Source organism: Myxocyprinus asiaticus, chromosome 14 (assembly GCF_019703515.2).
Source record: "Myxocyprinus asiaticus isolate MX2 ecotype Aquarium Trade chromosome 14, UBuf_Myxa_2, whole genome shotgun sequence".
Taxonomy (NCBI): domain Eukaryota; kingdom Metazoa; phylum Chordata; class Actinopteri; order Cypriniformes; family Catostomidae; genus Myxocyprinus; species Myxocyprinus asiaticus.
In genome coordinates this window covers 757058-769660 of record NC_059357.1, presented here as the reverse complement: position 1 = coordinate 769660, position 12603 = coordinate 757058, and the positions used below count along the sequence as shown (strand labels likewise).

The 12603-nt window shown below is 45.9% G+C and overlaps 1 protein-coding gene across 1 annotated transcript in view; it reads left to right on the top strand.

The window, feature by feature from the left end:
• The window catches only part of LOC127451273 (GTPase IMAP family member 8-like), a 33789-nt gene extending 21475 nt beyond the window's left edge, over positions 1 to 12314 (top strand). Inside the window, exons 4-5 of the mRNA XM_051715833.1 lie at positions 1333 to 2037; positions 11089 to 12314. Of these exons, the coding sequence (XP_051571793.1) occupies positions 1333 to 2037; positions 11089 to 12299 (1916 nt within the window). The 3' untranslated portion in view covers positions 12300 to 12314. The remainder of the gene's footprint in view (positions 1 to 1332; positions 2038 to 11088) is intronic.
• Positions 12315 to 12603: the final 289 nt, after the last annotated feature.

Below are 12603 nucleotides of genomic sequence, written 5' to 3'. Positions count from 1 at the left end.
ACGGATTACTTGTATGCTTCCTTTATTTGCTTTTTGGAGCCTGAAAGTTTGGTCGCCATTGACTTGCACTGTATGGATATGAAGTATACACATTATATCTCCATCAAAATATCTTTGTTTGTGCTCCGCAGAAGAATGAAAGTCATAAGTTTAAGACAGCATAATGCTGAGTAAATGATGAGAGTACTATACTACAGCTGTAGCAAATAAACTGACAAATTTACATTCTGTCATGACCTGAACATCACAGACAATTTTAAGAAATTAAAAAATATTTTTGTGGTCATATTAGGCCATGAGTATACAAAATTGATTGGTCAGATGCCTTTGGGCTTTGTGAATTTGCAGTCAGAGTTCATGGGATGTATCTAATACAGAAGAATTGTTATATGTTACCCAGTCTAGGGTTGGGGTGTAATATGAAATGTGTAAATTTCTATCCCAACCGTAAGACCAAAAAGAACATTGAAAATCAAAATCACAGAACTGTAAGTTTATTAAATAAGAAAAAGTGGAGAAAATTTCAGAATGACCAAAGGCTAAATTAATAAACATAACTGCTTAATAAATAAAAAGCTTCAAAGTAAGTTACCTAATGCATGAACAAAGAAAACACAGGTGCCTTACCTGACTTCCTAACCGTAAACAAATACAAACTTAGGACAAACAAAAATGGCTGGTCACTCTTACACTCCAAACTCAATAAACTTATGAATCATAACTCAAAGCAAAGCCAAAGAACAAACAATCAGGGATGAATGAATAACAAAACACAGTTTGGTCTGGATTCAAATCACACTGACATTGCTCTCATGTTCATCTGCACCTACTGAAAGAGAGAGCGAGAGAGAAAAAGAAAGAGAGAGGGAGAGCAGAACATACACAGAACACCCAACTCTGCACCATATCAATAATACAAAATCCTATAGGGACGTAACAAATGTCATGAATGAATGTGACGGATCATGTGACAGAGCAGCAGTGTTCTCGTTTGCTTAGCTCCAATCTGTGGTCTGTTCTGTTTCAGTGATTTTACAAAAGATGGTGCGTACAATTTTACCCCTGTTCCTGATGTACATCCACTGATATTAGACTGCAATTCTGTTTAATTATAAAGAAAAAAAACTTTGCATTACGCAGGAATCGAACCCAGAATCCAAATGCACACCTTAGGATGGCATCATGCAACACCAGTTATTTGAAGCTGTTGTCAGCATGGCTGTTAGAGTGGCTAAACAGGCTAGAGGAGATTACAGGATAAATCCTTGCAGAGCATGTTTTAATCCATTCAACTAATGTGTTTATTTTTGTTGACTCTTTATATCTTTTTAGGGTCAATCTTACACAGGCATGAAAAACAAAAACTGAACCTGGTGCTGTGTGGAGGAGATGCGGTGCTGAAGGTCTCCATATCTAAACTTATAAGAGGGAAAAAGATTTCTAAATCAACACCAGACCTAAGTGAAAAGCCACAAAAGTTCAGCTTAGAGTGTGAGAAGAAGGAAGTGGAGGTGTGTGGACATCTGATCACTCTGGTGTATCTTCCAGCTCTGTTCAACTCTCAGATCTCAGAGGAGGAAGTGATGCGTCAATCTCTCCAGTGTGTGTCTCTCTGTCAGCCTGGAGTTCATGTTTTCCTCCTCATTATTCCCATTGGTCCACTCACTGATGAAAACAGAGCAGAAATTGAAAAGATCCAGAAGATATTTAACTCTAGAGATCACTTTATGGTGCTTTTCACTTCTGAAATGACTGTTAAAGAACCTGTGATAGATTTTGCTAAAGCAATCATGAACTCTCAGAGTCTCTGTGGAGTTCGGTACAGAGTGATGGGGTTAAAAGAACAAGAAAAATCCAAACAGATCCCAGAGCTGCTGGATTATATAGAGAACATGAAGACTGAACCCTATACACTTCAGATGTATGTGAGAGCTCAAGAGAAACGAGTCAGACAAGAAACAGAGGAGAAATATAAAGAAGAACTGAAGAGAATGGAGAATACAATCAAAGAACTACAAGAGAAGAATCGGCAGAAGGGTAAGTGGGTTTTACATTTAAAATAAAGCATCTTAACAAGCATTATGGCTTTGTTCACTCTGCATATAAATCTGACTCTTTTTTTTTTTTAATCTTAAGGACTGACTGTTCATACTGTAATTTTGTAAGTGCACTGATTCTTGAGATACGGGACAAAACAAGCTGAAAAACTGAAAAAAGAGTTACTGTCTTAAGGATTTATTTTAAATGAATCTATTCAACATGTTCAGAGGTACTCACCTTTGTTGGCCACAATCCCCTGCTTGCTGGAAGTCACAGGGTTGTTCACCAGAAAAGGATGGTGAGCTCCCTCTAGCCAGTGTCTCCACTCCTCAAAAGCTGTTTTCATGGCCAAGAGTTCTTGATTGCCAACATCGTAGTTCCCAATCTGTCACTCACTCGACGTTGTGTCGATGTAGTGACACTAGGAGTCACTCTTGGGAGCCCAAAACACCTCTGGTCTTTGATAAAAGGCCAATGAAAATTGGCGTGTGGTATTTGCATGCTACTCCCCCGGACATACGGGTATAAAATGAGCTGGTATGCAACCACTCATTCAGATTTTCTCTTCGGAGCCGAACGGTCATGCTCATTGAGCTGAATTCTCACTGTTCATTCACCTCTGCTGGATCTGACGGCGCATTTCAGCGGCTTCTCCCTCCTCTGCACTGGTGCACTGCAGAGAATGCCCCTGGGCGCTTCGGCAGAAAAAAGAGAGTATATTTTCTGAAAGAGTATATTTCTCTAAAAGAGTATATTTCTCTTAAAGAGCTACACACACAGAACGTCTTTTTAAAGACGCGTCTCTTTAAAGATGCCTTTCCGATTGTGTGTTATTCCTGGTTGCGGTCATTACCTCTCAACTTCAGACGGTCATGATCGCTGTCTTTCGTGGTAGCATTCGTGGATGGTTCATATTCTCACTGCGAGAACATGACCATGGCAACATTGCGGTCGCGGCTTGCTTTCGTCAAGGGAAGTGGGCATTCGCATTCTCAACTATCTAGACGATTGGCTAATCCTAGCTCATTCTCGGGACATGTTGTGTGCACACAGGGACTTGGTGCTCTCACACCTCAGCCGACTAGGGCTTCGGGTCAACTGGGAAAAGAGCAAGCTCCTCCCGGTTCAGAGCATCTCTTTCCTTGGTTTGGAGTTGGACTCAGTCTCTTTGATAGCGCGCCTCATGAACGAGCGTGCACAGTCGGTGCTGGCCTGTTTGAAGGCGTTCAAACAGAAAACAGCGGTTCCACTGAAACTCTTTCAGAGGCTCCTGGGGCATATGGCATCCTCAGCGGTGGCCACCCTGCTCGGGTGAGACCGCTTCAGCACTGGCTTCAGACTCGAGTCCCGAGATGGGCATGGCACCGCGGGACACATCGCATGGTCATCACGCCGGTCTGTCAACATCTTTTCAGCCTTGGACGGACCTCTCATTTCTATGGGCAGGTGTTCCCCTAGAGCAGGTCTCCAGGCACGTCGTGGTCATGACAGACGCCTCAAAAATGGGCTGGGGTGCTGTTTGCAATGGGCAGGCAGCCGCAGGCTTGTGGACGGGCCCACGACTGCATTGGCACGTCAACTACCTCGAGTTGTTGGCAATTCTGCTCGCCCTGCGGAGGTTTCAGCCGTTGATCCAGGACAAGCACGTGTTAGTTCGGACAGACAACACGGCACCGGTAGCATATGTCAACCACCAAGGTGGTCTGCACTCTCGTTGTATGTCACAACTCGCCCGCCGTCTCCTCCTCTGGAGTCAGCAGCACTTAAAGTCACTGCGAGCCACTCACATCCCCGGCGACCTCAACACTACAGCGGACACGCTGTCATGGCAGGTTACCCTCAGGGGAGAGTGGAGACTCCACCCTCAGGTGGTCCAGCTGATTTGGAGTCAATTTGGACAGGCACAGGTGGACCTGTTCGCCTCCCAAGAATCCTCCCACTGCTTTGGTACGCCCTGACCGAGGCACCCCTCGGCATAGATGCGCTGGCACACAGCTGGCCTCCTGGCCTACGCAAATATGCGTTTCCCCCAGTGAGCCTACATTGCTGCTATAGCAGCACACCACAACACAGTGGACGGTAAGTCCTTAGGGAAGCACGACCTGATCATCAGGTTCCTGAGAGGCACCAGGAGGCTGAATCCCTCCAGACCATGCCTCGTTCCCTCATGGGATCTCTCTGTAGTTCTTCAGGGTCAACAGAGAGACCCCTTTGAGCCTTTGCAGTCAGCTGAGCTTAAGGCACTCTCTTTGAAGACTGCCCTCCTGACTGCGCTCACTTCCATCAAGAGGGTAGGAGACCTGCAAGCGTTCTCTGTCAGCAAAACATGCCTGGAGTTCGGTCCGGGCTACTCTCAAGTGATCCTGAGACCCTGACCGGGCTATATGCCCAAGGTTCCCACGACCCCTTTTAGGGACCAGGTGGTGAACCTGCGAGTGCTGCCCCAGGAGGAGGCAGACCCAGCCCTGTCATTGCTGTGTCCGGTGTGTGCTTTACACATCAATCCATTATTTGGATTGCACGCAGAGCTTTAGTACCTCTGAGCAGCTCTTTGTCTGCTTTGGTGCACAGTGGAAAGGAAGCGCTGTCTCCAAGCAGAGCATTGCCCACTGGCTCAGTGATGCCATAGCTATGGACGTGCCGCCCCCTACGAGCCCATTCTACCAGGGGTGTAGCGGCCTCCTGGGCCCTGGCCAGGGGTGCCTCTCTAACAGACATTTGCAGAGCAGCAGGCTGGGCAACACCCAACAGCTTTGCAAGGTTCTACAACCTCTGGATGGAACCGGTTTCCTCCCAGGTAGTGGCACGCAATACAAGCGGATAAGCCCAGGATAGCCAGCTGGGTGTATCGCTTGCATATAGCGCCTTTCACCTTCTCTGAGCTGAAGACATGCACCATTAATTCCCAGCAGTGGGAATTGACTTCCTCCGAACCCTGTGGCAGTCGAGTTTTCGGAGAGACTCACTGCCGGCCCAGTACACGTGCTAACTAAGAGCCCTGTTCCGGGGTAGGTGCTCCGCATGTGGCGGTTCCCTGTAAGGTAACCCCATGTGATGTATATCTTCCACTAATTTGTTTCCCTGTTGGCAAACTGCATCTTCCTTGGGCAGAGCCCCCTCTGCCACAGTCTCCATGTTTGTAGCAACTCCTCCCCCGTTGGGTAGGATCTACCATGAGACTCTCCACATGGTCGGCTAGATCATGTGACATATTTTTTTCACTTAAATATCCCCCCCTCACTTTGGGCGTGGTGTGGTCTCCGCGGTGTCCTCCCCTTGGGAAGACGAGAATATAAGGATGTCATCGATGTAGACTAGAACCCACTTGCCAATAATGTCATTCATGAAGGCTTGGAAGACAGAAGGACTATTGGAAAGTCCGAAAGGCATCACCTGATATTCATAGTGGCCAGTGTGTGTAGAGAAGGCCGTTTTCCATTCATCCCCCTCCCAGATGCAGATTAAATTGTAGGCATTATGAAGATCCAGCTTACTGTAGATTTTGGCATTTCTTGACTGCTCTAGCGTAGGTGGTACCAGAGGAAGGGGGTAGCGATATTTGATGGTGACAGAGTTCAGGCCTCGATAGTCAATGCTTGGATGAAGTCCCCCATCCTTCTTTCCTACAAAGAAGAAAGCCGCCAAAGCTGGAGAGGTAGAAGGTCGAATGAAACCCCTTTCTAGAGATTCTGCTATGTATTCTTCCATAGCTTTAGTCTCTGGCTCAGATAAGGGGTAAATTAGTCCACGTGGAGAAGAGGAGCCTGGCAAAAGGTCAATAGCACAGTCACAGGAACGGTGAGGAGGAAGTTGGGTAGCTTTAGCCTTGCTGAATGCCTCCCGGAGATCCGAATAACATTGTGGTAGGGTCGACATCTCCTTTTCTGGAAGGATAGTCATGGTACATTCCAGAGGGAGAGAGATGGGTTCAGGGAGGTTGAGGCAAGACTGGAAACAGGAAGTACTCCAACGAGTGATTTGTCCATCTCTCCAGGAAATCTCAGGGTTGTGAAGTCTCAGCCATGGTAAGCCAAGAACAATCTGATTTTTTGGAGAGTGAGTGACCATGAACTGAATTTCCTCATGATGACAGAGTCCAACTTGGAGATGAACGGGTTGAGTTATCTGCTGAATCTTGCCGGAGCCCAGGGGTCGTCCGTCTAGTACTGCGACATGTAGTAGAGGGACACAGGGGACAAAAGACAATTTTAGATTCGTGGCAAGGGAAAGGTCAGTGAAGTTACCAGCAGCCCCAGAATCTAAGATGGCTGACATCTGCTGTTCACTATACTGAACATGCAATATGACAGACAATTGAAACTGATCAATATGAATCAAATTAGAGAATTCAAAACTCACCAAGGTGGGCGAGTAGGGCAGGCAGCCAGTAAATGTCCCGACTGTCCGCAGTAGATACAAAGTCTCTCTCTGAGACGGCGTTGTCGCTCTTCGGTGGTGAGGGAGGAATGACCCACTTGTGTGGGCTCGTGAAGACTGGTAGTAGCGATGTCAGAAGGAAGTGATTGTAGAGAGCTGACTGGACGACGGGCTTTGATCAGGTTGTCCAGGTAAATGGCGAGTTTGATGAATTCATCCAGAGATCTTCCCTCATCACGACATGCTAGTTCCGTTTGAAGGTCAGGGTTTAGTCCTTTATGGAACAACAGTTTTAACGTATCCTCCACCCAAACAGTTTGTGCTGCTAGAGTGTGGAATGATAAGGCAAATTCAGCGGCTGATATATTATATCATTGGGATACATGTGAGGTAGCTGCAACAGAAAAAGTTCACATTGTAACAGAAATCCTCGACACTTACTGGGTGATCCGTCAAACCTCTATGGAAGTGAGAGTCGAGGATTAACAACAGCCGTAGAGGGCATTGGGCTGCAGGTGGAACTGCTAGTGGAAACCCACTTTGGAGATACACATGGGTTGGGTTGCAGGGATTTGAAAATTTCTTCCGTGATAGATGTGAGCTTGCACAGCTGCTGATGGTGACTAGTCAGCATGGCTGCTTGCGCTGAAACAAGCTCGTGTAACTGTTGAAAAGCTGCTGGATCTAAGTTTGGCAAAGTCTTCTGTAACAGAGACGCCGGGGCAATAGTGTTAAGATCCATTAGCAGTTTAATAAGGTAAATAAATAGTAAAAACAAAGTAACAAAACAAAAAGCAAAAAACAAAGGCAGGCAAGGGATCGGTACACAGATAGGCAGAGGGGAAATCCAATAAACAGTCAGTAAATCCAAAACACTCACAAGCAGGCTGGGGAATACGGTGAACAGGCAGGAGTCAAACACAGGGTAATCAATGATAATAATAACACTCAGAATTGTAGACTAGGCAAACAAGACTTCGCATTGAATGCTTGGAAACTGGGAACTTAAATAGACAGGGTTCATGTGAAACAGGTGGAAGAGTAATCAGTCTGACTGGAGGATTATGGGAAATGTAGTTCATGAAATGTTAATACTCAGGTGATGGCAACCTCTTGCGGCGTTCAGGGGAGATGGCAGGTGCTGCGGGTGTAACAAAGAGACAGTGCAACGCCAACCAGTACACAGTTCTATTGTGAAAGTGTCAGATGAAACAGGTAGAGCAAAAGATATTACAGTATAATAGAAAATGCTGTGAATGTAAACATAACATACTATGACATAGTATTCAGCAGATAAGCTTATGCCACATATGGACATAGCAGTTATTGGGGTAGCAGCCAGGTAGAAGTGACAAGAAATTAAATACAGTATTTTTATGAATACAGTAGCAGCAAAACATTCGGGTAGATAATACAGAAATGTGCAAAAATTGCAAAGGGAGTCGGATGGTGTTCAGTCGTGTGTTTGTTGTCAGTCCAGTCTCTGAGTGTTGAGGAGTCTGTTGGCTTGGGTGAAGTATCTGTTACACAGTCTTTCCGTGAGGGCCCGAATGCTTCAGTACCTTTTGCCAGATGGCAGGAGGGTGAAGAGTTTGTGTGAGGGGTGTGTGGGGTCATCCACAATTCTGGTGGCTTTGCAGATGCAGCATGTGGTGTAAATGTCCATGATGGAGGGAAGAGAGACCCCGATGATTTTCTCAGCTGTCCTCACTATACTCTGTAGTGTCTTGCAATCCAAAACGGTGCAATTTCCAAACCAGGCAGTGATATAGCTGCTCGGGATGCTCTTGATAGTCCCTCTGTAGAATGTGGTGAGGATGGGTGGTGGGAGATTGGCTTTTCTCAGCCTTAGCAGAAAGAAGAGATGCTGCTGGGCTTTCTTGGTTATGGAGCCGGTGTCGAGGGACCATGTGAGGTTCTCCGCCAGGTGAACACCAAGGAATTTGGTGCTCTTGACGAGCTCCACAGAGGAGCCGTCGATGTTCAGCGGAGAGTGGTCGCTCCGTGTTCTCCTGAAGTCAACATCCATCTTTTTTTGTTTTGTCCACGTTCAGAGACAGGTTGTTGGTTATGCACCAGTCCGTTAGCCGCTCCACCTCCTCTCTGTATGCTGACTCGCCATTCTTGCTGATGAGGCCCACCACGGTCGTGTCATCAGTGAACTTGATGATGTGATTCGAGCTGTGCATTGCTGCACAGTTGTGAGTCAGCAGGGTGAACAGCAGTGGACTGAGCACACAGCCCTGTGGGGCCCCAGTGCTCAGTGTGGTGGTGGTGGAGATGCTGCTACCGATCCGGACTGACTGAGGTCTCCCAGTCATGAAGTCCAGGATCCAGTTGCAAAGGGAGGTGTTCAGGCCCAGGTTCAGCTTTCCAGTCAGGTGCTGAGGAACAGTTGTGTTCAATTCTGAACTGAAGTCTATGAACAGCATTCGAACATATATTTCCTTTTTGTCCAGGTGGGTGAGGGCCAGATGGAGGGTGGTGGCGATGGCATCGTCTGTTGAGTGGTTAGGACGATACACGAACTACAGGGGGTCCAGTGAGGGGGCAGCTGGGTCTTGATGTGCCTCATGATGAGCCTCTCGAAGCACTTTTTGATGATGGGTGTGAGTGCAACAGGACGGTAGTCATTGAGACAGGACACTAAAGACTTCTTCAGCACGGGGACGATGGTGGTGGCCTTGAAACATGTTAGAAAGATGGCACTGCTCAGGGAGATGTTGAAGATGTAGTATACCATCCGCCAGCTGGTCTGCACATCCTCTGAGTACTCTACCAGGAATGTTGTCTGGTCCAGCAGCCTTCTGTGGGTTGACTCTGCATAGAGTTTTCCTCACATCAGCCGTGGTAAGACATAGCACCTGGTCATTGGGAGGAGGGGTGGTCTTCCTCGCTGCCACATCATTCTGTGCCTCAAACCGAGTGTAGAAGTCATTCAGTGCATCTGGGAGGGAGGCATAACTGTCACAGGCAGGTGATGTTGTCCTGTAATTGGTGATGGCCTGGATGCACTGCCACATGCACTGCGTGTTGCTACTTTACTGGAAGTGGCTGTGGATTCTCTGGCCGTGTGCACGCTTTGCATCTCCGATGGCCTGGGACAGTTTGGCCCTCGCTGTTCTTAGGGCCACCTTGTCAACTGCTCTGAAGGCGGAATCTCGGGTCCTCAGCAGCACACGCACCTCCGCAGTCATCCACGGCTTCTGGATGGAGTGTGTGGTGATGGTCTTGGAGAAAGTGACGTCATCGATGCACTTGCTGATGTAGCTGGTCACTGATGCCGTATATTCCTCCAAGTTGGGTGAAGTTGCCATCGGTGGCAGCCTCCCTAAACATGTGCCAGTCAGTGTGCTCAAAACAGTCCTGAAGAGCAGAGATGGCTCCTGCTGACCAGGTTTTCACCTGTTTCAGAACCGGTTTGGAGCATCTGATGAGCGGTCTGTATGCTGGGATTAGCATAACAGAGATGTGGTCTGAGTAGCTGAGGTGGGGTGGGGCACTGCCCGGTACGCGCCGGGGATGTTTGTGTAAACAAGATCCACATGCTGATGGAATTTAGGGAGCACTGACTTGAGATTCGCATGGTTGAAATCTCCGGCGACAATAGACAGTACGTCAGGGTGAGTATTCTGCAGTTTGCTAATAGCTCCATACAGTTCACAGAGCACCTCCTTAGCATTAGCACTGGGGGGAATGTACACTCTGATTATGAGGACAGTTGTGAATTCCCGTAGTAAATAAAATGGTCTGCATCTAACAGTCACAAACTCCACCAGTGATGAGCAGTAACTAGAAACTAGCACCGAGTTCTTGCACCAATCCGTGTTGATGTAAACACATAAGCCACAACCGTGAGTCATACCGCACAGAGCTGCATTTCTGTCAGCACTGTAGGGGGGAAGCCACCTACTAGCCTTTTGGGTGCAGACATCCTGGTGCCAGCCTTACAGCATGAAATGAGGCGAGCCCGTCTAGCTGAATGGCGGCGTCCGGAACTCTTTCGCTGAGCCACGTCTCCATGAAAACAAAAATGCAGCAGTCTCTAAACTCACGCAGCATAGTCTGCTGGAGTCGGATGTAGTCCAATTTATTGTCCGGGGAGCAGACATTTGAGAGCAGGATAGATGGGCTAGCCGGCTAGGGTTTATATTTAGCCTAGCATGGACCCCCGCCCTCTTGCCACGCTTCTGCTTCCTCACACACCACTTACGATGTCCCCTCCCCCGGCCACCGGCATCAGGTGACGCCAAGGACTGTAGGCCTGGTCACTGCAGCAAGCTGAGATCACGTAGCTTCTCCAGCAGATCATCATGCAGCTTAGTTGTTGCATGATTTCAGTGTCTGGTGATGGTAGTCACAAACACCAGTTGCTCTGATGTCCATGTGCTGTAAAAATAGGGCTAAGAAACATGCTACTGCCGCGTCGTCATCATCTCTAATGAAGTGGTTGTTATAATGTAAAATCTGCTCAGCCGCTATTTTATAAACATTACAATATATATATATTTTTTTTGTTAGAAACATATAAATTATCACTGGGGGTACTGGGAAAAAGTTTAAAGCCATCACTGAAGGCAATAAAACAATATTTTATGATATTTTCACCAGAAATGCTCAAATATGCTAAATTAACTGCCTTAATGCATTACTTTTCCAACATGTTTTCAGGTGCTGAAGGTGAACCAGAATGTTTGAGGATCGTGCTGATCGGGAGGACAGGAAATGGAAAGAGTGCAACAGGAAACACTATTCTTGGAAAAAATGAGTTTCTGAGCCAATCAAGAGGATGTTCAGTGACAAGTGTTTGTCAGAAGGGAGTTGGTGAAATTGATGGTAAATCAGTAGCTGTTGTTGATACTCCAGGACTTTTTGATAGAACATTGCCACATGAACAAGTACAGGAAGAAATAGTGAAATGTGTTTCACTGTCAGCACCTGGACCTCATGTCTTCATTATTGTTTTGAGTGTGGGAAGAATTATGCAGGTGGAGCTGGACACTTTAGATCTGATCAAGAAGATCTTTGGTCCAAAAGCTGCACAGTTCAGTATTGTTCTGTTCACTAGAGGAGATGATCTTGATGATCAGTCCATTGAAGATTATGTGAGGACAAGTAAATCTGCAGAACTTGAAAAACTGATCAGAGACTGTGGAAATAGATTTCTGGTTTTCAATAATAAAGAAAAACAAGACTGCACTCAAGTTAACCAACTGTTAAACATGATCAAGATAATGATCAGCTCCAACACAAACCAATTTTTTACTAATCACATGTTTGAGGAGGCAGAGATGTCCATTAAAAAGAGAGTGGAGGAAATACTGAAAGAGAAAGAGAGAGAAATTCAGACTCAGAAAGAGAAATTAAAAGCCACCTATGAGATGAAAATGAAAAAAATGATGATGAGACTGGAGGAAGAGAAAAGAAGAGCAGATAAAGAAAGAGTGCAGATGGAGAATAAGTTCAGAGAGAAAGAGGAAACTCTCAGAAAACAGTTTGAGGAGAGAGAAAAAGCAGAACAGATGAAACGAGAGATTGAAAACCAGAAACGATTAGATGAGGAAGAACAACAAAAAACTGAATTTTATCAAAAAATAGAAGAGATGAAGAGAGAGATTGACAATCAGAGATCACAGTATGAAAAACAGCAGAAAGAAAGAGAAGAGGAAGATAGAAAGAGAGAAGAGAGATATAAACAAGATCAAGAAAAGATGAAAAATGACCAAGAACAAATAATAGCACAGTTAAAAATGAAACAAGAAGAAGAAACTAACAAGAGAGATTTAGAGGAAAGAAAGAAGAATAAACAAGAAGAAAAAGAGAGACAAGAATGGGAGAGAAAAATAAAAGAGGCTGAAAATGAGAGAAAAGAGATTCAATAGGACATTAAACGACAACAGAGAGAATGGGAGGAGGAAAAGAAAAGAAAGATGAGAGAACGAGAACAAGAGGAAAGAAAGAGAAAAGAGAAACATGATAAACAGTTGAGAGAAAAACAAGAAGAACTGGAGAACATGAGAAAGAAATTTGACAGAGTGAGAGAAGAAGAAAGACAGAAGAGAGAGGACGAAAAACTACAAGAGAGAAGAGAGAGAGAACGGAAAGATAGAGAATACGAAGACAAGAAAAATGAAATGAAAAGACATTATGAGCAGCTGGAGCAAGAGAGAGAAGAGAAGTGGGACA